Source organism: Xiphophorus maculatus, chromosome 20 (assembly GCF_002775205.1).
Source record: "Xiphophorus maculatus strain JP 163 A chromosome 20, X_maculatus-5.0-male, whole genome shotgun sequence".
Lineage (NCBI taxonomy): Eukaryota > Metazoa > Chordata > Actinopteri > Cyprinodontiformes > Poeciliidae > Xiphophorus > Xiphophorus maculatus.
This window is the reverse complement of record NC_036462.1, coordinates 32,642,712-32,668,590: the sequence shown is the minus strand read 5'-3', so window position 1 is coordinate 32,668,590 and position 25,879 is coordinate 32,642,712. Positions and strand designations below refer to the sequence as shown.

Below are 25,879 nucleotides of genomic sequence, written 5' to 3'. Positions count from 1 at the left end.
TTGCCATTGGTTTCAGGATGCAGAGGGGAAGAGGATTTGGCAACAAAAGGAAAGCAAAATACATAAAATCAATAAATATTGGTTATCGGCCATAACAGAGATATTAAGACACAGACTTTCATATCAGTGCATCCTTGACGTCAGTTAAGTAACGATGGGTTTGGATCAGTTCAGTGGTGGTTTTCTGCTTTAACTCGTTCTGTTTCCACCTGAGTGTTACAGTAACAGGCAGGATGTCCCTCCATCCTGTTCCTCATGGGCAGAAAGGACCACAGGCCATCCACACACACACACACACACAAATGAGGCGTAACACACAGGAGAATCCTTTTAAAATCAATTTAGTCTTTAATTGAAATATTTACCGGCAGTCGTTAAATAATTCTTTTCACTCCTACAGGCTGTGAACGATCACTGTACAGTAAACTTTTCACAGGATTTATTACAGTATTTACATCCTCCGTTCTCCACACATTTACAAATTCCCGTCTGCAAGCCAAACTCTGGCTCCTTTCACACACAACCCCGCGCTTCTGGTCGATGCTTTACAAAAAGGAAATCAAAAATAAACTCAACAGTGTCTTTTTTTAAATACATTCACTTAACCTTATTCAAGGTTAATCCAACCTTGAATAAACTGCAGTTCAAAGCCAGACCGCCACTGGTGAAATTAAAGCACACGATAAAAAGGCGGGAAATGTAATGTTAGCTTCACTCAATAAATAAACTGCTTTCACAGCTTTGTGGGAAATTAATGTGCAGGAATGTTTTAATGCTACTTCTGCTCTGCTGAGCACAAAGCAACCAGTTCATCTGGTAATACTGATAACAGAGGAACCTCACTGGTCCAAACATAGAGCATCGGCTCCGAGCACAATCAGTCTGCAGCGTTTTCTCTGAGTAAGTCTGTCAGCAGATGAGGTCGGCTCGAGGTCAGAGGTCAATTCGGAGCGTTTCTACAGTGCAAATGCGCTTTCTCTCCGGGCCGAGCTGCGATTGTGCTTACTTCACTGATTTAGTCTGAAAATCTACGCGAGCTGCCCTGTGGCCTGGTGATCACAGCAGCTTCTCTGCTCCCAAACATGCGCCACATTTCTGCGGATCGTCACGGCGACATAAAAACGATCCTCTGTCAGGACCGACGGGGTTTGGCTTCAGAGACGGACGGCTCCTCCACTTTCTCCCTGAAGTCCCCGCAGCTCAAAGCGCATCAGAGAGTCTGCTCAACTATGAAACCCTGCCGCTACACCACACCAGCAATGCAGGACAAAGGTCGCGCTCCCCGGCGCCCCCGGTGGGGGCTGTACTGAACTACAGACAGACGTCATACAGTCACGTTGGTGTGAAGAAGCGGCTCAAAATGACTTGAGACAGAATGGAGGAGATACAGGCTGAGCTGCAGCGGTCAGGTTTTTATGTAGTCGATGTTTTTATGATTCTGTTTGCGGTCCGAAATGGAATCTTCTGGTAGTTTTAAGTAAGAGAAAGTAAATTATGACAAGATAATCCTCATTTAGGCACCTATTGTTTTTTTTTATAGATGAACTAGCATGGAGTGTTTTGAGGATGACAGTTATATAGAGACGGACCAATCCCACAGCCAGACAATTTTACTGAAGATCCGTCCCATCTTCAGGCTCTGAACACGTCAACCAACAGGAGAGACTTTATTACACGTTCTTTGACTTTTATTTTTTTTTACCAATTTTTATAGGGATGCACTGGAATTGGCTCAGATTTCCTAAATTTTTGGTGATGGGCCTCTGCAAATCAGCCTGTCCCACTTTGCTCTGCATGACCTGGTGATGTGAGTGACGGACCGGATACAACATGTATGGTTGTATCTGAAGCTGGACTTTTATGGTATCAATAGCCACAGTTGGCAACCTTTGATGTTCCAATTAACTTTTCAGACCAAGAAAAATAAATAAATAAAAATTGATGTCAGCCAAAATCGGCTTGAAAGAGAAAGAAACAACGAAATTGTCTATTGGTCAAAAAGTGCAATCTGTGCACAGACAGGTTTCTATAGACATTGTTAAGTTGCATTTCTAAAAACGGGTTCAATGAATCATGTCATCCATGTGACCCGGTGGGCTGGATGTGGACGTTTAACAACACTCAGCCACTGTTGGCAACTTTTGGAGCTACATTCAGCAACTTTTCAGAGAAAAGAAAGTGACATAGGCCAAAACTGGAATGTCAGGCTTAAGAAAAAAAAAAGGAAAAATATTGGTGATCAGCTAAAAACCTGCAACCTGCACCTTGAAATATGTATACAGTTATTAACTTGCATTTCTGAAATCGGGTTCAAAGATTCATTTTGTCCAAACTAACAAAGTGACCTTGAACTACTCAGTATCCAATGTGTTACAGTAAAATCCAATATGGCTGCAGATGTAGGAAGCAGGTGGGAGTGTGAGGCTGAGGGAAGCAGAGGGCTGAAACATAAGGAGAGAGAGAGAGAGAGAGAGCAGACACAGAGGGCTTGGGGGTCAAAGGTCGGGATTTTCCAACATGTCTGGAAAGCTGAAATGGAAAGTTAACAGAGAGAGTCGCTGCAGCCATAAAAGCCAAGAAGCTGGAAAACCGGACAGACGCTCTGCTCCGCCCCAAAAACAAAAACACCAAGAGACAGAGAATAACTGAAAATAAATACACAAACTAAACGTCCAGCTCCTCTTCCTCACTGTGTGGTTCAGACAGACAGATTGACACGTGGGCTGAGCCGAGGCTCAGCAGCAGCCACCTGAAGGCCATGGAGTCACAGAATCCCAGCAGACATGAGCTGCTGGCACCAAACCTGAGGAGGAGCAGCAGGACGAATGATCCGGACAGGGGGAACGCTGCGAGCCTCAGTGTGGGTCAGAGGTCAACATGAAGAAATCAATCAATCACATGGAGCTTCAGTCATTCTGCAGTCAGACTGGTGAAGGATGCTGAGGTAAGTTTGCAGGAGAGTAATTGCGCTTGATTAAGACGAAGGCTGTCTGGCGGTGTGAGAGGCTCCGCCCACTAGCAGCAGGTTGACATAACCGACCCGACCCGACCCTCGGCCTCTTCCTCCTCCTCCTCTCACTCTGGGATCTGCAGTGCCATCACTGTGGGTTTGATGTGGAAGTACTGGTTGAAACGGAGAACGGCGTACCTGCCAAAGACAACAGGAAGTGACTGACAGCAGCAGGAACGCCGGACAATAAATCAATAAACAGTCCCAGAAATGATTGCAACAAACAATAGTATCATTATTTTGAGATCATGTTTTACTGGTCTAATAATAAAAGCATAATAATGCAATCACACCCACTGGGGGAGACAAAAAAAAAAAACCTTTCATTTCTACAGAATATTTGTCAGTGGAACCAGAAAAAATGTAAATATCCAAAATAAAACAGAAATATTTACATTGGATTAGAAAGTCTCTAACTGAAACTATACTTTAAAAAACATTCAGCTTAGACAGAAAAACAGGCAAAAGTGGCAGGTAGTGCTTGATAGACAGACGCTGTCTATCAACGCTGTCTAGCAAACATCATCAAATGTTTGCAGCATTTCTCAAAATGCCGGCTTTTCAACAATATTAAAGGGGAGCATCTCTAATGACTGCTGTCCAAATGGAAATTATCACACTTATTTTAATTTATCATGTGAGATATCTCTCACACACTTTCACACACAAGAACAGGAACAGGAACAGGAACCTACCCGAGGAAGTCAAAGTCGATGGAGGAGTATTTGGCTTGGATGAGAGCCCAGAATCCCCAGAAGAAGTGGGAAGCCTTCAGGGAGAAACGTCACACATCAGCTGTGGTTCCACAGCCGGGCTGTGTTGATCTGAACATGAACCAGGCCGTTTCTCCTCACCAGAGCAAACTTGTTGACCTGAACGTAGAGCGTCTCCAGCTCCCGCTGGCTGACCTGGTCAGTGTTCTTGGTGAACAGCTTGTAGACCTGCAGGTACTCCTTCAGCCAGTCCATCTGCATCTGAAGACTCGGGTAGAGGCCGTAGTCCAGCTCAGCCATGCCTGATCACCACAGGAACAGGATATGCCAGAGATATAACTGACCAAAAAAAAATCACCTCTTGCATTCAAACCGTAAAGTTGATCACCAACCTGCAAATTCGTTGAAGTGGTTGCCGATGTCGAAGGCCTGGTAGTTGTAACTGGAGTATTCGTAGTCTATAAAGTGAACGTGACCTAAAACACAACCAGTCATTACTTTATGGTCTTCAGTTATGTGCTGCGCTGTTGTTCCAAGACATAATCCCTCAGATGCTTTGAGAACCTGCAGAGAGGTCACACTCAACACAAAGTACAGCTCTATGCTGATGATATTCGTTTTTAATTGAAACTCAGCCGTTTTCCTGTTAGAGCTAGCCCGGATGTTGACCTTCTGTGCGTTGACTCTCGGCGGAGGCCACCTACCCTCCTTGCTGTTGTGGATGATGTTCTTGCAGAGCAGGTCGTTGTGGCAGAGCACCACAGGGGAGCCCAGCGTGGACAGATGCTCCTTCATCCACACCATCTCCTGCTCCAGCACCGCCTTGCTGGGAACCTCCTGCTGGATTCTGGGGAGGGAGAGAGAGGAAATAGGGAAAAGATCACTTTTTTCCACCTCCTCTCTGTGCTGTGACGACAACCACGAGTGTCAGAAAACTCAACGCCAAGGTAAACAGGAAGCGGCAGGTACGGTTACGCTTGCTGTTATTAACCAAAATAAAGTGCGACTTGCTGTTTTGAAATCCGTGAGCTGGAAACATGTGGTGAAAAACAAGTGGGAACAACAACAGAGCAAAGCTCACAGCACCAGGCGGTGGTGGGAGGAGAACTCCTGCTGCTTCTCACATCTCATAATTCACTGGTTTTTATTCACGTTTGTCTTTTTCGTTTCTCTGCATGTTGCCCACGGCAACTTAAAGGGCCAAATTTACTTAGCTGTACATCATGTTAGAATATTATTCCCTCATTAAAAACATAACTGGAGTGTTGATTTCATGCGGGTTTGAGAAATCCTTGAATCTCCATGGAAACCATCCAGCTATGCAAAACGCCTGCCTGGACCAAGCTCCGCCTTCAAGATGCAGCTCCTCCTCCTAACAACAATTTCAGAGTTTACGAGCTTCTGACTCACAGAGCTGCCCTCCCCCACTCAGCTCCTTCAGACTAGCCAGCAGCAATTAGCAAACAGCTGGTAGAACTGCGCAGCAGCGGAGCTCATTATAGAAGCTACGTCTCTGTGACATACTGGTAAAAATGCTGTTACAGCGTCAACAGAGGAGCCATGATGGGATGAGTTCCTGAAGGCGGAGCTTCACAAAGAGCAAGAGGTTTTAAAGAGACGGAGGCCCAATTTCAAGGACTTGAATTACAAACTCAAATTTCTTTTAAATCATATTTGATATATATATATATATATATATAGCATCTTTTTTAACAATTGAAGGTAACGTGTTTACTTGATTGTGCTATAAAATGACACTATGTTCCTGGAAAACGCATAACACTGCTCCTTTAACTTTCATCTAGTCGTTGTGATCTGGCTCCAGACCGCCTCTTTTCAACCGACCCGTATGAGCTGCAGGCCGTTTCTGGCCCACAGGTTTAAGCCTCTGTGGGAGCCTCAGCTGACCAGGTCCAGGATGCTGAGCAGAGACCCCTACGCTGAGTCTAATGGGCTTATGGAGCCTAATCCCGACCGGGTCAGTCTGACGGGATGAGGCGAGGCTGGATTTCACACCCTCTGCTTCTCCTCACTGACTGGATTTTAGCTCATCCCTTATTTTAAGGTGGATCTACAGTAATCTTACCACAGGATAGTGAGGATGACGTCTGTGGGAAAGTCAGTGGGAAGAAAGGAGGAAGTAAAGTGAGCTGCTCCGTGCATGGAGCTCAGCAAACATCTGCCTCCGTGAGACTGATGCAGTCAGCAGTTACATAAGACACAGCCTGGCTTCGTACCAATAGACCTCTGTGTGCCACATTCGTTCAGCTAATTGGTGGAGAGTACAGGCTGAAGTTATCACACCCCTGGGACTCCACTGAAATCTACCTGTGTGTAACTTAGGCTACGCTCACACAACAGGCAAATTAATCTGAAAAGACTTTTTGTCTATACACGACTTTTTCAAGACAGTCTGAACTGTCCGATTTTGATCTTTTATTGCAAGGGTGAGTAAGCAGGTCAGTTATGCTAGCTTGACTTTGTACAATCTTAACATGTAGATGTGCAGCGGAATGCTGTTTGTTTCACTTAAAAAATTAAGTGTTTAATTTTAGTTGGTATGATCTGTCATACCAACTATGACAGATCACCAGTAGAGCAGGTGTTTACATTAACTAACCAACTGTGTTCAGATGATCGCGTATTAATAATCGCAAAATAAATATCAACCCTAAAAAAATACTGCAATGGACTGAAAGTTCTGTTCTTTGTGTGGGAAATATTGGTGTGTTTGTTTGTTGTTGAATCTTAAGACACTGAAACTAATCTCTGCTCCATCAGCTGGTGGAGCTGATGTCAGCCAGTTGCTATGGCAATGGATCCGTATGTAGTGTTGAGATGACAGAGAGAAAAAAGAATACAAGTGGTTTTGAGTTGTTCTTCAACTGTTTTTCTGCATTATTTTCCCTTTGCTGTGTCGCACTGCACTAAATTAATGACGCCTACATCTCCAGGTTTCATTTAGTTGTTCCACTGCTGCTATGGGTGGCAGATAAAAGATTCGTCTTTTGGCCCTCTGGCATTGTGCGCATGAGAGAAATTTAGCATTACAAACCCACCACTCCTGGTCAGACTACTGTTGAAAGGAATAAGAACAATAATTCCCACAACAACAAATAGTTTAGAGGGGAAGAAGCTGAAAACCAGGCATCAGTTTCCTTTCTATTCATGGTGAAGTAGGACTCTGTGTTGGTCTGTTCCAGCAGAACACGCCGAACGTTGTGGTCATAATGTGAAAGTGTGGAAAAGTTCAAAGGAGGTGAATGAATACTTTTAAAAGGCTCTGGGCGTCAGAATCAATAGAGTGACTAATCTGTGAGCCAGCTGCTGACGACTGCTTGCCAACATGGATGAATAGATGACTTATAATCAGACATTTAGATAAGCTATCAGTGAACGTGTGTAAATGTTATTCAACTTGTTCGGGGTAAGAGTAGAAACTGAACTGAAACTCAGGATGAATGATGAGGTGATGCAATGTTGTGACACAGACTCAGTGTGGATCCAGGATGCAAAAAGCTTCTTTTTTTCCCCTCCTGCTTGAATTCATGTTCATGTTAACTGACATGTTAAATATTCACCAAGTAACTCTGGGATAACTTGTTGGCTGACTTCAACTCTCACTGCCAACATTTTAATTGCTGATATAAAAGTTTGTGTTTGGCTAAAACCATAGAAGAAATGAACAGTTACAGGGGAGAGCTAGAGATGCTATTGTTGTGTTTCTTGAGTTCAATATTTTAGATATATTTACACGTCATTTTAGCATCTCTGGCAGATAAACTCCTCAGAAACTGTAAGCGGCTCTGCTGGAACCTCAACCTATTAACAGATAATTCTCCTCTATGGACTAAATATTCTGGTAAATTTTAAATTCCACAAGGATTTCTGTCTTTTTGTTTGCAAAAAACATTTAGACTCAGCCATCCATGTTGAGTTTGCATACAAATTACACAGATAAGAAAATAAAGGGGACTTATTGTGCAAAATTCACAATAAGTTAATGTTTATGTTGGTGTCAGGAAAACGAGCTTTTACAAAAACCTCCCGGCTGATGAGTCACATTCAATGGGCCCCCGAGTCATTATGAAGCCGAGCTCAGTCCGTTACCTAGCAACCCAAGCTGAGCTCCTGAACGTTTGGTCAGCTGGTTTTACTGCTGCATTCGCTGTGCAATGGCTGCTGGAAAAGACTAGTGTGTAGTCGTTGACTTACCATCCAGAAACCACTTGCTGCATTCTTGTTGGTTGTGGAGGAGGATCCATGTCTGCTTTTCAAAGATACAGTTCTGTAATTGAGTATCTGATTGCCTCCATTTTCACGTGAGTGTAAATGTGGAGTTGGGGGGCGTGGCCAGCAGCAGCTTATTTGGATTTAAAGTAACAAGACAATTTAAATCCACTAAAATCTCATTATCCAAGAATGATTTGGTCCATAAAATGTAATGAACATGTTTTGTGTAGACCATAGACCCATCCTAAAGGGTTCAAGGAAGCATAATAGATCACCTTTAAAAAAAAGGAAATATTTAATTAGAGGAAGACTGTTTATTCTGTATCCATTAGATAGATGGTCCATTCTTAGAAGGTAATTATTGCTTAGACAGGAAACAATGACTCCAATCCCATCTCTAATTTTAATATAGAAATTCATTCACTACTGCTGAAGTCAGCTGGTCAGTGCAAAAATAAGTCCAATATACACATGCGATCACAAACAAACTCAACATTTGTATCAGAACCAGTGATTTTTAAACTCCTGTTAATATGGCTACATCAAAGCCCAGTAATGTATTTACTAGGTCATTATTTAAAGATGCAAACCAGACAACCTGCCTCTCTCTCTCTCTCTCTCTCTCTCTCTCTCTCTCTCTCTCTCTCTCTCTCTCCAGTGCTGAGGTGACAAGAGCGTGGCAGGAAACCACAGCTGCTCCCACTTATTTTCCAGGCAAATCAGGCAGCTCTTCAGGCAACATTTACATGGTCATCACGGTGAAAGTTGAACAAAGTGGAAAGAGAGAGCTTACCTGATGTTGGAGGCCTGATCGGTGAACTCTGTGGCCACCAGGGAGAAGTACTGCCGCATCTTGATCCACAGGTTGGGCTTGGGGATGCAGCCGTTGTGCGCGTGGATGGCGTGGATCCGAGCCATCTCCCTGGCTATCAGCCTGAGAGCAGAACAGAACCAATGAATCGGCTAGACAATGAGTTCAGACCCAGAAAACAACTGGTTGATGATGCGGTCCTAACCGGATCAGGGTGGGGTCCCGGACGTCCTGCGGCCCCAGAGCGTCCCCCTGCATGAACTCGTAGCAGATTCCGTTCTGGAAGGTGCAGTAGAGGCGCGGGGCGCAGCCGTTAGCGTGCAGCACCTGGAGCGCGGCGGAGCAGAGAACGGGTTAGGCAGGAGAACCAAACCCCACGCGCCTGGAGGTCAACCCATCAACACGCCCATCGCTACCTGGAAGCTCTTCAGCTCGTTGTCTCTGTCCACGATCAGCTCCGTCTTGTTGCCGTACACTCGGACGAGGACCACGTCGTCGGGGCTGTCGTCCACGTAGCAACCAACCAGTTTGTTGGTGGTCCCATCGGTGAAGGACTTGAAGAGAGAGACAGGAAGTTAGCGTTCCTGCTATGAAGCATGTTTCCTGAAACATTCCCACCTCCAACCTGCTACACCTCATGAAAACTGACTTGAGCCAGCTTCTTCCTTCTATTTACAAGAGAATAGTGTCAGTACTAAAGGTGCACAGACTTCAGTCTTTATTCCGGTTGTTGGAATTATGGTCTTGGTCGTTACCAATACTTTTTCATCTGTATGTATCAACTGATCACCAGTCAACCAAAATTAAGGAAGTTGAGGTCCATTTATCAATTTTAGTGATTGATCGAATCTTTGGTTTTTGAAGACGTTAACTTTGACAATCTTCTACTTATTTGGACTTTGAATTCAGGTCAAATCACAGAACAGATCGTTGAAATAAAAGCCAGTTCTTCAGTTATTTGTAATTTCTTTTTAAGAAAACAATGTGAGAAAAAAGAAGAAACATAAAATTCGGTCTTGGTTTTACTTTTCAGCCATATTGCCCAGCTCCAATACAGATGTTGGCATGATTCTAAATTAACTGACACAATGTCAAAACTCTGTCAATTGACGACCTCATCTTGAGAAAGGTAAAAGGTGGAACTTGGAAGTGTATAATTCCAAACACAAAACCAAGAAACTGAGCTGCAGAGTCTGGAAGGAAAGGGGAAAATGTCTTGGAACCAGAGTCACACACAATATGGAGGCTGAGGAACCAAACACTGAAACATCTTCAGTTCTTCTGAAGATGGAGAAAAAGAACTAAAGCTGATCATTTCTGCCACAGTGAACCAGAGGACCATCACAAGCAAGGCAGGTGAAACCTGGAAAAACACCCAACAAGTTCTCTGCAAAGGAGCTCAGACTGATGCCAGAGCTTTGGCTCTTTGTAGGTTTGGTGTTTTTGCAAAAGACGAAGACCAGGATGAGTTAGTGCAACCGGACCCTTGATCAGTAGAAGCCTTGGACAGAGGGAAGGTCAGCGCTGACGAGCCTCTACGAAATCACCCTAACATCTCACACATGGGCAGTCATTACCACGGAAACGTCTGTCACAGCAACCATGGCAGCTAGCGTGTTCTGTTCACCAAACAAGGGCAGAGAAACACCTGTGTAAATATGATGGGCTGCAGCAGAATGAAGCAGAGGAACAGCAGGTCTGCACACATTCTCCTTTATTTACCGATGAAGTGAGAGATGTTTGGCTCTTACACAAGGGAGGAGCAGCATGGTGTGTCAATAAATGATTTAGAATCACACCACCGCCTTCTGGATCATACCCACAACAAACTGTCAACTGTCTACGCCACTCCGGCACCCCAGGGTTTCCTCTGGCAAGGCAAAATAAGACGCCACACCTTCAGAATGACGTTTTGGGGGGTTTTCTGTGCGTCTCTGCACAGTGCAGTGGATTTTACTCATCATGCAAGACCGGTCCAAGGCTGTATGAGGCCTGGAGCAGAACTTGCTGCTAAAGACACAAGCAACTAACAGCTTCTGTGTTAGATTTAATCTGGGAGAAGGGAGTAGTTTAATTGGCCAATCTAAAAAGCAATAAGTTATAATCGCAGTTTACTAATTTGTATTTGTGGGCAAACAGAGATCAAACTCAAAGATTAAATTCACAGCATCGGATTGTAGCTATGGTAACAAAACAATTTAACTATGGATATTGTTCTTTCAACTTTTACAAAGTAAACTTGCCAGCTCCTTAAAATCTTACATATAAATGTTGAACAATTTGAAATCTTTGAATTTATGTATACTGAAACCACTCAATTAAATTCATTCAGCATAATTGATATTCATTTTTATTGTTTTTTGATTTATTGTTTTTAAGACTAGTTGTGGGTATAAATAGCGTTTCACTGGTGATGTTTTCCAGTAACATATAATTACCCAGTAATACTTTTTACATTTCCTGTCTACTTAACATCTTTTAATACAAAAACACAATGGCCCACCGGTGGACCGCCTCGGCACCCCGACCACCAGGCTTAGCAAGTTTTCTGGGGGAAACCCTGGTTGATTAATATAGTTTAGCCTTCATACATAATGTTTCAGATACACTTTGAAGGCTTATGGTATTTAAAGGGGCAGTGTTACGTAAAATCGACTTTTCTGAGCTTTACATCATGTTATAATGTTATTCCCACCCTCTCCCACTCAGCTCCTTCAGACTAGCCAGAGGCAACTAGCAAAAACCTGGTGGAACTGCAGATATGTTGAGCTCATTAGAGGAGTTTCTTCTCAGTGCAACGCAGGTGAAAACGTTGTTAAAACGGGTTAACAGAGGAGCCATGTTGTGATGACTTCCTGAAGGTGGAGCTTTACAAAGAGCTAAAGACGGAGACCTAATTTCAAGGTGCTTAATTGCAAAGTCACATATCTTTTTAGTCATGTTTATATATATATATAAAATCGGAAGGTCAGGCTACTTGAAGATCATTAATCTGGGATCGGCCAGGAAACTGCAAACAGTGTATCCCTAAACCGAAGGTAACTTTTACTTGATTGTGTAACTACGTTACCTTGACAGTCCACTGTCAAGGTTTAAAAAAGCCTTAGAGGAAACGCTGCACCGTCACCAGTCAGTTTTCCAATAATGTGGGGTCTTTCCACAACTGGCTGAGATTCCATCTCCAATGTTCAAACTGATTTATATTTTCATAAGAGGTGATGAAGAAAATGGATTATTGAAGAAGAGGTTTTAGGAATGTTCAAGGAGTTTATAGAAACCCAACTTCGTTGCATCAGTCAGGCTCTTCTGCAATACCAACAGCAAGCAGAAAGCCCTAGAAATGAAAAACTAAATGTCTGATTGACAATACCAACATACAGGCTGCCTGCGTCCGTCTCTGCCCAGACGCTCACTCACACATATCTGACATTCCAAACGCGACTCGCCACCAAGACGGGCGCACAGGCATCTCTGTTATCACTGAACATTCACCAGCACACACACACACACACGCACGCACACACACACACACACAGGTCCCAGTACAGCTCTGATCCCATCCACCCAGCACACAATGCAGCGTCTAACACCAATGCATGTAGCACAGTGTTTACATCCTCAGCAGCAGGTGTGTGTCTGGTCAGTGTGTGTGGTACCAGATTCAGGCAAGGATTAGCTACTATGATGCAAACATGCTAGCTGTGTTTGAAACGTGCAGCTGGAGACGAAGAGCAGTAAAATCTGGACCTGAGTCACTTTAAATGTCCATTTTATTTTATTTTATTTTGGGATTAATGAAGTATTTTTTAATTTGTCTTCTAACCAGAACTCAACCAGGATTTTCTGGTTCTATCATCTAAATGCAACAGAAATAAATCATGTTAAAGTACAAAAAGAATTTGGTCACAAATTTTATACAAATTGGAACTCAAACTTCTTGCAGTAAAAAATGAGGTAGGCATGGTTTAAATATGTTCTTTACTAGCCAGCAGGTCTCAGGTTAGAGTTTGCAGCTGATCCACCTGAAATGTCTTCACCACCAAATATCCAGAGGCGCAGAAGAAGAAAGATGCTCCTGCTTCACCTCAGACAAAGAATGAGCTGTTCAAAAAATAAATAAATAAAAAATTTTAAAAAACTGGCATCGGCCTGAAAAAACACACCAACCTGTGATCCTGATTTTGAAACAGATGGAAACTTGATGAAACTTCATAATGCAATGCATTGAGTTACCAAGATGACTAGAAAAGAACCCAGCAAGTTCAGTTTATTTCTTTCCTTTTTTTTTAAAACCTCAGCATGAGAGGAATATCACCATATTTGGCGCAGAAACACTGGTTTGACTTTGAGGAGGGCGAGTTTCCCCTGTCCCACTGCCAGACTCCAGTCTCCATCTGATCTCAACAGGTTTTTGTGTTGACTAGTCCTACTGACAGACCACAATTACTGCCGTCTGATGCAGACTTTTCTTTTTTTTTCTTTTTTTTAAATCAAGAGAAGCTGAGCAAAAAAAAAAAATCACGTTTGGGCACCCTCAGCTTTAATTTGAAAATCCCACTTTTGGGACGGACACAAACGTTTAAGACATAGGGTCAAAGATCAATAGCTTTGAAATGAGCTGCAGATCACAAAATGCTTCTCCATTATCTAATATTTTCGCTGAACTGTGCCGTTACTGCGGCCTTGCTTGAGTTGATGAAGGTTCTGACTGCACTGCTCCCAGCAGCTGCTATCAGCATTCAGTCACACAGGCGTACAAAGCCGACGTTAAAACCTGGAGACATGACAAAGAACTAAAACTCAAAGTCAGCTGAATACAGTTGGTCTTCCTCTTTGGACAAATTATGGACCCTTTAACAGTAAACATCTTAAAGGACAGCAAGAAGTCCAAACAGGAAGGTTTGGCTACGTTTTACTTTAGAGCAGTGAAGCAGTCTGGCCTGTTGCCGGTCAGAGATCCCTGACTGACACTAACAGATCTACAGATATGCTTGTTTTAATGATGTCATGGCAGTAGTTGTTGACTGACTGATCTTTGATCACTTTCAACAACACTGTACTTCCACTACCATTACGTTAGATATATGTGATGCTTCTTGAAAATTGTTCCTCAAAGATATTGGAATGGGTGAAACTGCCTGGCTTGTGGAGACAAGCTGAATACAAATGCAAGCCACACCTTTCAGATTTTTCTTTGTCCAACTATCTTTAAATTGTACAATTGTTAAACTGAAAGGCGCATCATTGATCCCCAGATGCTGTGGAGCTTGGATTCAAGTGGGGGGTTTGTGTTTGTTTTGTTGTTTTAGGCTGCAGTGGTATTTATTGTTCAATTAATAGACATGAAATAAAGAGTAAAGTGAATGGGAAGACATGAGGCAAATGGTCCCAAGACCGGGAATGACAATAATATCTTTTTGCCAACATGACTATCAGAACATATTAGACATATAATCCACTATCATTAATAAATTAGTAGAGCGTCTCGCCAGCAGTCAGCGCACTGTAAAAGAAATGCAACCTGCCGAATAGGTCATGTTTCCCGGCCTTGCCCCTGCCTCAGCCCGGTGATGCTACGGAGCTGTCAATCTTAGCCTAGCCTAGCACAGCGGCTAATGTTACCTTGGTTCTGACGCTGTCAGGCTCCCACGCCGGTCTCAACTCTTTAATGAGCTTCATCGCCCCTTCTTTCACGTTGTGCTCGTCTACGAACACGGGAATTTTTCTGATAACCGGCGACCCGACAGGCACATGTATCTGCGTTTCCATCCTGCGGCAGCTTCTCTGAAACCGTAACCTCCGAGTTCTTCACAGACGTCTCTCCACGGCGAAGCATACAAGGAGCTGCTTGGTTGTAACGTACCGGTTGTAACGTGTTTTCAGACTTTGTTTGACAAAATTATCCCGGTATAAGCTGGAGTTTTTGACGTTGGACTGAAGGGACAGGGAATGTATGAACAGACTGACGGGGTGCGGATGCTCGTCGTCGCCGGTTTCCTAAGAAGCCAACAGCACCATTTCCTCCTGCTAGGCTCCGCCCACCGGAGGATCATCCGATTGTACCACACGCCGATTGAGACGCGCGAGAGTCAGACACGCCCATCTTTACCGAGTGCTACCGAGTTTAACCGAACAAGATTCACCGCTAACCTTTAGTGGAAATCTGTTTTAGTATATTGTCCTGAAGAATTCGTTTATATTTAGACAAAATAGTTGCCATTTGACACCAGGACCTCTAGAGCAGGGGTCTCAAACTCCAGTCCTCGAGTGCCGCAGTCCTGCAACTTTTAGATGTGCCTCTGCTGCACCACCTGAACAGAATAATTAGGTCATTAAGGCTCTGAGAACTGATCTACACAAGGAGGAGGTCATTAAGTCATTTCATTCCCGTGTTTTGTACCTGTGGCACATCTAAAACCTGCAGGACTGCGGCCCTTGAGGACTGGAGTTTGAGACCCCTGCTCTAGAGTAACCGAGGAGAAGTTGTTTTAGTATACTTTTCCAATATATATTTATATTTAGACATAATAATATGTTTATATTTAGACATAATAATAACCATTTTACACCGGAACCTACACAGTAACCATAGAGATAACATTTCCTGAAGGTTCTCCGATGTGTGGGTCTATTTTACACCATTTGTGGATAAGGGAGCATTTCCCAAAGGTTCCCTGAATGTTAGATGCAACGTTCACATAAATTTTGGACACAACCAAAATTAAATACATTTTTGGAATATCATACTGGCTGACAAATTGAAGGGTAAGCTTGTAAAATAGATCATGCAATTAATATTAACAGTAGCAACTAAATGCGTTTCAGTTAACTGGATTCTCCAACATACCATATATGGTAAGGCAGGATGCATGGGGGGGAGGGGGATTGGAAAAATTAATAATTTACTCTGTAACATTTCAATACAACTATATGGGGATTTACTTCTGCGATACTAAAGCAGCAAAGTTGCTGAATCTGAGTTGCTCAGTTGTTGGTTTTGCCTCTGTTTTGCTCTCTCTTCCTTCGTCTCTCTTGTCTTTCATGTGGCTTTTATTTTAAATCCCGGCATGTATTTTCTATCCTCACATCTGCATGTGTGCAGGTGGAGGTGAAGAAATATCTCTGGATAATCTCAAAGATCTGTGGGCAACTTCATAACTTGATTTGGGCTTTGATGTAAACCGTTACTATGGGCCTCCAGGCAGAGGCGAGGCTCTTAGTGGAGTTGTAGAAACACATGAACCGAAAGATGATCAGTGGAGATGGGGCTTGGTTTTCATACACTGTATGGAATATATGTTTGCTTTATTTTAACCACATTTCACTTATGAGTATTGTGTGCAGAGGTTTGTGGGGAAAAGTTAATTGAATCCATTTTGGAGAAAGGCTGTAACAAAACATAATTCAGAAATATTATTTCATCACTTTATTAGTTACAAAATAATAAAATGTTGTGAAGTCTTTCCAGATGTAAGTCCAATCAAATCATTAACGACTGTGGAGAAAATGAAGAAGGTCCAGGGGAACAAAGGGAGTTGTGCATATTAATACTGTATTTAGTGATTCATCCCCGTATGCACTGGAAAAAGGAATCATATGGACGCTAGTTTGATGAAGCTTCAATATCTGTCAAAAGGGAATAAGGACTAATATAAAAGATTTAAAAATGTACTATTTTTGTTTTAATAATATGAGGCAATATGGGTGCTGAATGTAAAAAAAACGGACAAGAATATTTGCGATGTAGAACAAAACTAACAAAACAAAAACTTCATTCTTGCAGTACCATCACTTAACCAAATGGTGGCAGCACAGCAGCATAAATGTGGCAGAAATTTGAAGGGAGCTGACGCACACAGAACGCCAGAGCAACAGACGTCAACCTAGCCGCCATATTGTGAGGGTCAATTTATGGGGAAAGAAAGAAAGAGAAAAAGAAAGAATACAGAGGAGCACGGCTCTACTCTAGTTTCTCATTGGATGGCAGAGCTCCTCTCCGTTTTTCTAAAGCTGAGCTGTATGTACGGCTAGTTTCAGGAACCTCGTTCTTCTGGCTGTCATCCATGTTCCAATAAAGTCAGACCTTTGCAAAGGTATAAGATCAGTGGATACGACCAGTTTCTCATGTACCATCCAAAATTAAGAAAATCAGGTACAATTTATGGGTTCACCTCTAAAAATGATTTGTATATGTGTATTTTTTTTCCACATATAGACTAAGCTAAGTATAGACAGTTTAAACGGTAATTGTACCTTTACACTATTTATTAAAAGTTGACAATTGTCTAATATTTGTCTGCACTTTCACAGCCAATCTGAACAGCATCTACATGTAGTAGATTTTTGTTAGTAATAGTAGATTATGAGATTCTGAGGGTTTTGGCCGAGTCATTGCTAGTGAAAATTAGAATACATAGTACGTCTCAAATCACACATGTTATTATATTGAGTCATAGCAAGCAGGTTTTATCTTTGACTGCGACGTTGTTGGCAAATACCGGTGCTTGTTTTTGGCAGCATGAAGTCATGTTGTGTAAAATGCCTTGAGGCATGATTTTACACGTCAGTCTCAGTGTGTGTTTAAACAAAACATCCATCAGCTTAGCCTGCAGCGTCCCTGCATGTTGTCGAGTTTCAGAGGGCCCCTGATAAAATGCAGCGCAAACAAAGCGATCATCTTAAGTTGTCTAAAATTCAGCAAAGGTTAAGCAAAACCCAACTTGCTACACTGTAAAAAGATCATCTGGACAATTTTATATATGAACATTCACATTATTCACATTTTATCAAGGATAGCTCCATTTTATTAACATTATCTACTTTATTTTTAATAAGAAATCCTACCTAACCTATTTATGTTGATTCATATTGTGATGACAGCCGGTTGAAGACAGCTGTTATTCTCTGTCGTTGTGTGTAATGACCAGCAGAGCAAGCTAAGCTTATATTATGAATAAAAAATATCAACTTAGCAAAAGCTAAGAACTACATTAAGACATGTGGTTGAAAAGGTTGATTAGGAACATAGCTAACAGCAAGTCATGCTTGCTAGCTAGCAGAGATTTTTAGCCCTGAAAATGCAGTTGCTAGTGATGTGAAGCTGAGGCTGCCAGCAAAAACGTTTATCCCACCTTACTAACGTACATTTAAAAAGTTCATTACTATTTCATAAACTATTTATACCTGCTGGACCATCAACCAGTTCACTCTGGGTTTCATTTTAACAACATGGTGGTGCAAATGAGCAGAAGAACAAATGCGATCTTAATAATTAGAATTAGTCAGAATGTAACTTGAGTAGAAATTGGTTGGACTGTAGAACGTTTATTTGGATGTTAAAACTAACAGAATTTCTATTAAAAGGGAAAAAATACTGATTTGACCAAATTAAACATATGCAAATTATTGCACCTATATGAAAACTGTGCACCATGCAGAACCTTAATGAAAGCAGAAAGAGCTAAGGCTGTCTAGCTCTGGTTCTGGAGTTCTCACAGCTCGAGGCGGGATCTTATAGGCACTATTCTTTTCTCGTTTGGTGTCTAATCCTTTGTGACTGGTCAGATAGGAGGTGACTGATGAAGAAAGCAGTTATTTTGTAATTCCTTCTTTTACCCTTGCTGCAAACTTTCTTGGCGTTCTCCATGTGGTATTGTTTTTGTGAAAAATGTCCAGTGGAGCCAGCCTGGCCATCGCCTTCCTGCGATATTCAAAGATGCTGTTCGGCTCGCCGTTTCTCTCTCCGCAGTGCGCGATGGTTGTTCACAGATCGCTCGGTTTCATTCGTAGCACAGCTCTCATGGTGTCACTTTCTTCACAAACGTCAAGGCCGAAGGTTCAAATCAGATCCGATCGTTTCAAACTTCGACAGAAGGTCTGGACCGACAGCTCAAAGCATAGAACAAGCGGTCAATTTTTTACCAGGCTAGTCCAGAGCAGGTCTTTCTTAACACATTCTCTAAGGAAACAAGTTTTTCCAGTGTATGTACTGATGCTGCAAGAGTTCAACTGCTTAGTATAAATGTTTACAACTGACTAATAACTACTAACAGTGGTACAGGACAACGTGTGATGTGCAGTGCAGTCACACCCAGGTAATATCCTGAGATCTATACCTGTAGCCACATGCCTCGTCTGCAGCTATGTTTTAGCCAGGCTCAGCGCAGCCTCTCTGGTATGTTACTGGCAAATTGAGCGTGAACCTGTCTCCCTGTGTTAGTGGGCTGTGTGTAGGCCTCATTCATGACCCAGGTGGGACAGCTCAAAGGTAAACCTGGCCTTCTTCCACAAGTCCGGAATGAGGAAATGTTTGCACTGTCACACACACACACACACACACACACACACACACACACACACACACACACACACACACACACACACACACACGCACACAAATTTTTTTTGAAAAAGTTAGCGATAAATCACATTCTATTGAAGAAGAGAGTCCTGAACGAGTTTCCTCTGGAGCCTCATCCCTCATGTCAAAGCCCATGTTGACACACTCCTCATCCATCACGGATCCTGTAGTTTGGATAAACTGGATGGTTTTCTGAAGAGGGAAGTGTGTGGCTTTGTCCATCAGATGTTTGCATTGGCTTAACAGTTTTGAATGTGATCGGCGACAAAGTGGCATTGATAGATGTTTGAACCCTTAACTCATACATGTTACACTGCAAAAACACAAAATCTTACAAAGTATTTTGCATTTGAATATATTTGAAATAAGACAAAACTTGGTTTTCAGGAACTTTTCAGCAAGATATAAGAGTTTGATTTTTGTTAGTAATTCCTTAATATGGACGGAAAAAGTCCTAGTTCCACTGGCAGATTATTTCACTTATAATTTAGGAAACATGTCTTGTTGTAAGTGAAATTATCTGCCAAAGGAAACTACTGCTTTTTCATCAATATTATTCAATTCAATTCAATTTGATTTAATCAAGGACAGCCCCTTGAATAATGCTACACGTTGTTTTGACAAACGAGAGAGACAGACGATACTGACTAAAGAATTTATTACAACAAGAGTTTGGCTGAAATATTTTTTGAAATAATTGAGAAATATGGAAAAAAAAAGACAAAAAAACCCCAACCAGACTTAATCATAAAATGATAAAGCTATACAGTGGTCAACAGAGAAGCTACAAACCCTTAAATCATCGCATTGTTACATATTTTATGTGTTTATCTTTGAAACTAAGGATGTGGAAATACATTCCACATGATGGTGGGTTTGTAAGAACAATGCAGGAAATTAGCTAAATTTGAAGAAAATTAGAAATCCCCACTGTTCTGCTCACATGAATAGAATTAAGGTTCCACAAATCGAAGAATTTGTAATCAATGCACCAGGACTCAGTCCAGGTTTGAGGACGGTGGACTATTATTATTCACAAGAGTTATCGACCACATGATTAGCTGAAATGTGTGAATACCTAAAACCACTGCAAAAATCATAGAGCTGCCAATTTTAGCAGTCTTAACCCAAAACATACCTTAAGATGCATGAATGTGTACAGTGGAAACCTTGACTCAATCAATGTTCTGCTAATAATTTTGAGTTACGTTCCACAGAAAAATCCACAGATAAGGTCCACTGTAATCAGGTTTGTCTAATTCTGCAGCGGGGCTAATGCCTAAAAGACGAGGCTTCATCCATGTTGTAACAAAGGCTATCAGCCAGATTTATGTGCAATGTGAGCAGAATGTGTAAATAAAAACACATCAAAGTAGGAAGTTTTCCTTGTTTAAGTCAAAATAAGAGTCCCAAACATTCATGACAGAGTTTCAACCTAAAAAAAAAAGAAGAAAAAAGAATAATAATAAAAAAATCCTATTTAAGACTTAATCTTTATCAAGCAAGGTTCATTTTGACAGCAACTAGACAGTGGTCACAAGACAAACCTCACGTTTACAAAAACATATTGTGGTGTTTTTATATCACAACATCTTCTGAAATCACTAAAACATCCACTCAGTACTCTGTATGTCTATTTCCTTTGAGACGTTTAGGCTCTTTCTATCTATAAATTTGACAATAACCACGCTGAGTTATGTAACAAAGAGAAAAGCACTAAAGCCATGCAGTACAGGAATCCTTTTGATTTGAGTCTTTTTTCAGTTTTACCTAAGTATATTCTATTCTAAACGTTAAACCTAACAGTTAACGTGTAATGATGATGTATTTGCTTTCCAACCATCTGAAATGCAGACATTTTCAATATGAGACTTACTCTATTCAAAAGGCCTTTTACTCACACAGAGCCAGCAGCATGGCAACAGGCAGCCTGAAGGTCTTAGGGAGGTCATATCGGGTGAACGACAGCTGCCATGGCGACGTAATGGACCTATGCACACAAACACACACTATTATTCAGGTATATAATGTCTAAACAAACAAACCCATTAAAAATGTGTGGAAACAAATCGCTCCATCATTAAAAAAAACAAAGGAATCCGTCATATGAAAAGGCAATCAAGAGTTAAACAGTTTAAATAAAAAGAAATAAGGCACAGCGTGTAAGTCGTAAAGCTACTCACCAAACTAATGTTTGAGTCAAAGCTCATCTGGATGTACTTCCAATCAAACCCGATTCCTCTGGCGCCGACCCACAGGGGAAGGAACCTGAACAAACAACAAACATGCAGTTTTTACACAGCTGGGGAAGTTTCACTGAAAAGTTTTCTTCGCAGGAAAAGTCACTGCTAACCTCGACGTCACGAGCTCCGCCGTCGCCCAGCCCATGGCAGCAACCATGATCTTATACTCTCCCTTCCCAGCATCACCAGATGGAGACCCAGCAGGTCAGCCAGGTCCACTGTGGCCTTCATGAACTCCTGAGAAACAAATAAATGCGGTTCTACACCGAGACAAAAACCTCTTTCAGATCAGCCTTTTGCCTTTTGCTGATCTGCACCACTTAACAATTTTGGGATTAAAAGACAAAGCAAAATTACCAAGCGGGATGTAAATCACTTTGAGTTTCTCTTCTGATTTTAGTTCTGCAATAAAAGGTTTTGCTACTCACCCTTGCAAAGTCAGAAACACCGGCTCCTCCTTCCCAGGTTGGGAAAAATGTAGCGAGAAACAGCATCTAAATAGACAGAAGGATAATGATGGTAGAAGAGCAATGATGAAAAGTAAAGAAGCACTGAGAAACCGGCCGGGAACTCCAAAATCAGACCCTGTTATCTGAGTCAGTGAACACAACATTCAAAATGGCCACCACCTCTTGCTGTTACTGCGAGAATAAACTATTTTCAGGATTTGTGAGGTAACAGAAATTATAGAGTAAGAACAGAGAGAGGCTGTTTTAAATGTAAGGTGGATTTTCTGTGGCACCTCTAGACGTATCTGCAGGTCTTCATGCAGCAAGTGACTTTCAGCTCATAACAGGAACAGGTTTTTATTTTTGACCTGTCAAAGGATGTTTGTCATGAAACATGCCAAAACTGCACTTTTGGAAATCACAGTGTTAAGGATCTACTTTTTCTGATGAATACAGAGAAACTGATGTTTGAGAAACGCCAGCTGCAATAAAAACACTAATTACTAATAAAAGATGTAGGGATGCACCGATTTGGAAACTTGGGCTGATGCCGATATGTGTTATCAATATTTATGATACTATATGTATTTTACTATCCTTTTGTCCCCTTGAAGAAAACGACCACACTGCTGACTTCATCACTACTTCTGTCCTTCAGCTGAACCCCCCACAATCCTTTGCTGCATCACTGTCACATGACCAAAAAAACCTGACGTTACTAAGAAGCTTATAAGAGACGGTAAGAGTCTCAGAACATGTTACTGCTGCTGCTGAAGGGGGGCAGGAGTCTACTATGAGTACACAAAGTAATATAATTCTTATTTTTGTAACTTTAGTCAAGCAGTTGAAAGCATAGAGAATAATAAATCAAATACTCACAGGCTGCTGCATTTGTACTGTATGTGATGAAGTAAAGGAAATAGGCCAGGGCAAAGCAGTTTCCAAAGTGAAAATGTGTCATTGTGTCGGTGAACATCAGCTTCCTGTACAGAGACAAAAATAAACATAAGAAAATAACAAACACCCATCACAGGTTATCATAGGCCACCTTAAGAGTTAAAACTCTAAGGCAGGGGTCCCCAAACTTTCTCCTGTGAGGGCCACATAACTTGTCCCTTCTCTGATGGGGGGCCGGGGTCAGTTTGTAACAGAAAAAGTGTGACGATTGTAAGAGTGCCAAACATAAAAATGTATTGTTTTTCAGAAAGCACAATCAAACAACCTTTTCTGGATTCTTCAGAGAACAAAAGTCAGGAAATAACACTATTTATGAAATAAATAATAACCAAATAACACTGGGTTCTCCACATAAAAAAAGGGTTAGGGTCAATTATATGCATGTATAAAACAGTTACTAACTAGTAGTTAATAATAAATAAAGTTCATTATTAATGAACATTTATTTTATTGCAAAAGTCCAACTTATCAAATAAAAATGCACATATATGAAAATACTCTGGTATTGTTCAGGGGGCCGGACCAAATGTGGAGGCGGGCCGCATCTGGCCCGCGGGTCGTAGTTTGGGGACCACTGCTCTAAGGGTACAGTAAAGACTCACTGTTACCTTATTATACTCGCAAATGATAAAATAGTTGGGTTCCTCCTGCGTCTCCAGAGCACATGTGGTTCGGCAAAGTTGTCACACTTTTTTTTCAGGTTTTTGCAAATGCACTCTCATCAGACCCCCCCCCCCCCCCCCCTCCCCACCCCCCTTCATACACACACACACACACACTGTCCGGCCTTCTAGATTTCAAAACCAAACATTTCCAACAAAGGCTGTGGGAGAAGGACCTCGCTGCAGCAAACAGGAAGGGGCGGGGACGGACCACTGTCAGTCTCATATCTTATTTGGAAATGGGACCACTGCACTCCGGAAGTGAAGGGGGCGCTATTTCTTATATTATCCACGGTCTCCCGTTTTTATTTTCTTTTGAAATCTGTGATATATCTTCATGTTTAGGAAGGAGTTCCACTCTCAGCAGCTTGTGTCTTTTATTTACTTCAGCGCAGCTCACAGTTTTTACCAAATTCTGTAGCTTTCATTGTACTTCTAAATCTGCTCCATAGTCGCATCTTTTCGGGCGTGCTACCACCTCTAGTGGCGAGGGAGTGGTAACACAGCTAATATAATTACGTCACTAAATGAGAATACCACATTTATTCTTTGAATTACTGACAACATGTCTCTTAATTTTGTTTGTGAATGTATGTAAATAAACAGTTAGATTCAGAAAACTGCACAAACGAATATCTTCTCGTGGGTCTTTGCCCTGCTGGGGGCTCAGGACCCCTAAAGCTCAGATCCTAGAATCGCCCCTGTCTGTGAGTGTTAATATTGTTTAATAAAACTAGCCTCATGAGATATTGTGCTTAGGTCTTCAATAACTACTGTTTGCTCTTTAGAGAGGCGTGCTAGTCATTAGCGTCTCCTTCTAGCTAGTAAGAGGTAGCTAGTAGGAGAGGCTAGCTCTAGCTGGTGCTAGTAATCGCCTTCTCATTTGCCTGCTCCGGTTGTTTAGTTAGGGCGCCAGCCTATCATTAATCAGCCTTCAGAATGGACATAGCCTCCTGTGAGGAGGATGTAGCCACGCTAGTTGTGCAAAACTTTTAATTTTAGCGCTGAAACTGCGTCATAGCTCTTATCCCCATTGCTTGTGGACACCTTTTCCTTCCACCCAATTTCCCATGAATGCGGAGTTAGCCGTTTAGTGTCTGGTTTCATCTGGTGGCTAACCCTCCTTGTGGAAGAAGTCAAATATGTTCTGCTGCAGACCTGAGTTTTCCTGGACCATAACATCCACAGGCGTGGCACAGTGACTGTGACTGTTACAGGGTCACTCCTGGATCTGCTGGACTCAACATCTCTGTCAGCATCCCCACTTCAAAGAAACACTCCAGTGGTTTGTGGCTTTATTTGCCTTTTTTTTCTTTCTTTTTTTTTTGTCAACCCCCCAGATGAGCATATGGCAACACAATACAAAGCATTAACCCAGCCTCCTGTCAATACCGAGAGTGTGCCACTCCCACTGTGAAAGGTGAACAGCAGGACACTTGTGCACGCTTGCGTGAGCACACACACTAGCTAGCTCACGGATATTGCTGCGGAGCGCTCCCCCCCCCACAATGCTTTGGTTTTCAGATGAAGTCCTTTCACCCCCAGCAGGCAGCAGCTGCAGGACGACAGCCGGAGCAGTCTTTCAGAAACGCACAGCTGATTACCCTTCATTCAGGGAGGCAGGAGAACACTTGGGGCAAAACATTTATTATGTCATCATGCTAAGCCTGTGTGCTTTTTGGGCCCGTCTTCCACATAAGACCAAGAGAATTCCATGGAAAAAACCCCAACAAGAACCAGTCAGAACAGAGGAGCTAGCTCCTTGTGACAACATGTTGCTGTGCTTCATGATTTTGTTGGACTGGGCATACAGAATCCTACCAGGTCCTTGTTGCTATAGAAAGAATGAGGTTGCTGAGGGACATTTTCCCTAATAATACGGGGTGCTTTTATGTATTTTTAACAGTATGTGTAATTCTGACCCAACCACAGAAAGTCTTCATTCAAATCAAACTTTTGTGCCCAATTCGTGTTTTTTTTATTCTCTCAAATTTTTTGATGTATCATCCTTCGACCTTGAAAAAGGAAGTGTCTTGGTGTATGTAAACTTCTGACCAGCAGTGTACGCTTCTGTGGCAACGTTTCAGTTGTCAGACTCTGTTTGTTTCAAAGTCAGCAACTCATATCTAGAAACTGTCATTTTAAAATAGCAAGTCCTAAAACCAGTGGGTCTTGCTAACTACTTTTAATATGGCAGATTAGCTAACGGTTGCTAGCAGTTCAAGCTTATGTCATTCTATCTTCCTTCAGTTTACATAATCAAGCACTAAACACTTCTCTCTTAGCGGCAGGGCATGGTTGTTTACAATGCACACAATTTCTGGTTAGCTTCTTAGCGTTGAACTGGCGCATTACGTTACGGCCAAATGTTAGCGACTGGGTACCAATCAACCAGGCCACGCAAAAACGTAATTTCATCAGATGCCGACGTTACAATTGGC

At 42.0% G+C, this 25,879-nt stretch overlaps 1 protein-coding gene and 1 pseudogene across 1 annotated transcript; both read right to left on the bottom strand.

Moving 5' to 3' along the window:
- Window positions 1-328: 328 nt before the first annotated feature.
- Window positions 329-14,813, bottom strand: LOC102226641 (ethanolamine kinase 1). Its single transcript, XM_005799059.2, has 9 exons — window positions 14,390-14,813; window positions 9,184-9,321; window positions 8,973-9,094; window positions 8,750-8,890; window positions 4,428-4,570; window positions 4,116-4,199; window positions 3,865-4,025; window positions 3,706-3,779; window positions 329-3,148 (listed from the first exon to the last, which is right to left on the bottom strand). The coding sequence occupies exons 1-9, from the start codon at window positions 14,534-14,536 to the stop codon at window positions 3,076-3,078; spliced, it is 1,083 nt and encodes a 360-aa protein (XP_005799116.1). The 5' UTR covers window positions 14,537-14,813; the 3' UTR covers window positions 329-3,075.
- A 6,207-nt stretch (window positions 14,814-21,020) lies between these two features.
- LOC102233059 lies at window positions 21,021-21,864 on the bottom strand (annotated as a pseudogene).
- Window positions 21,865-25,879: the final 4,015 nt, after the last annotated feature.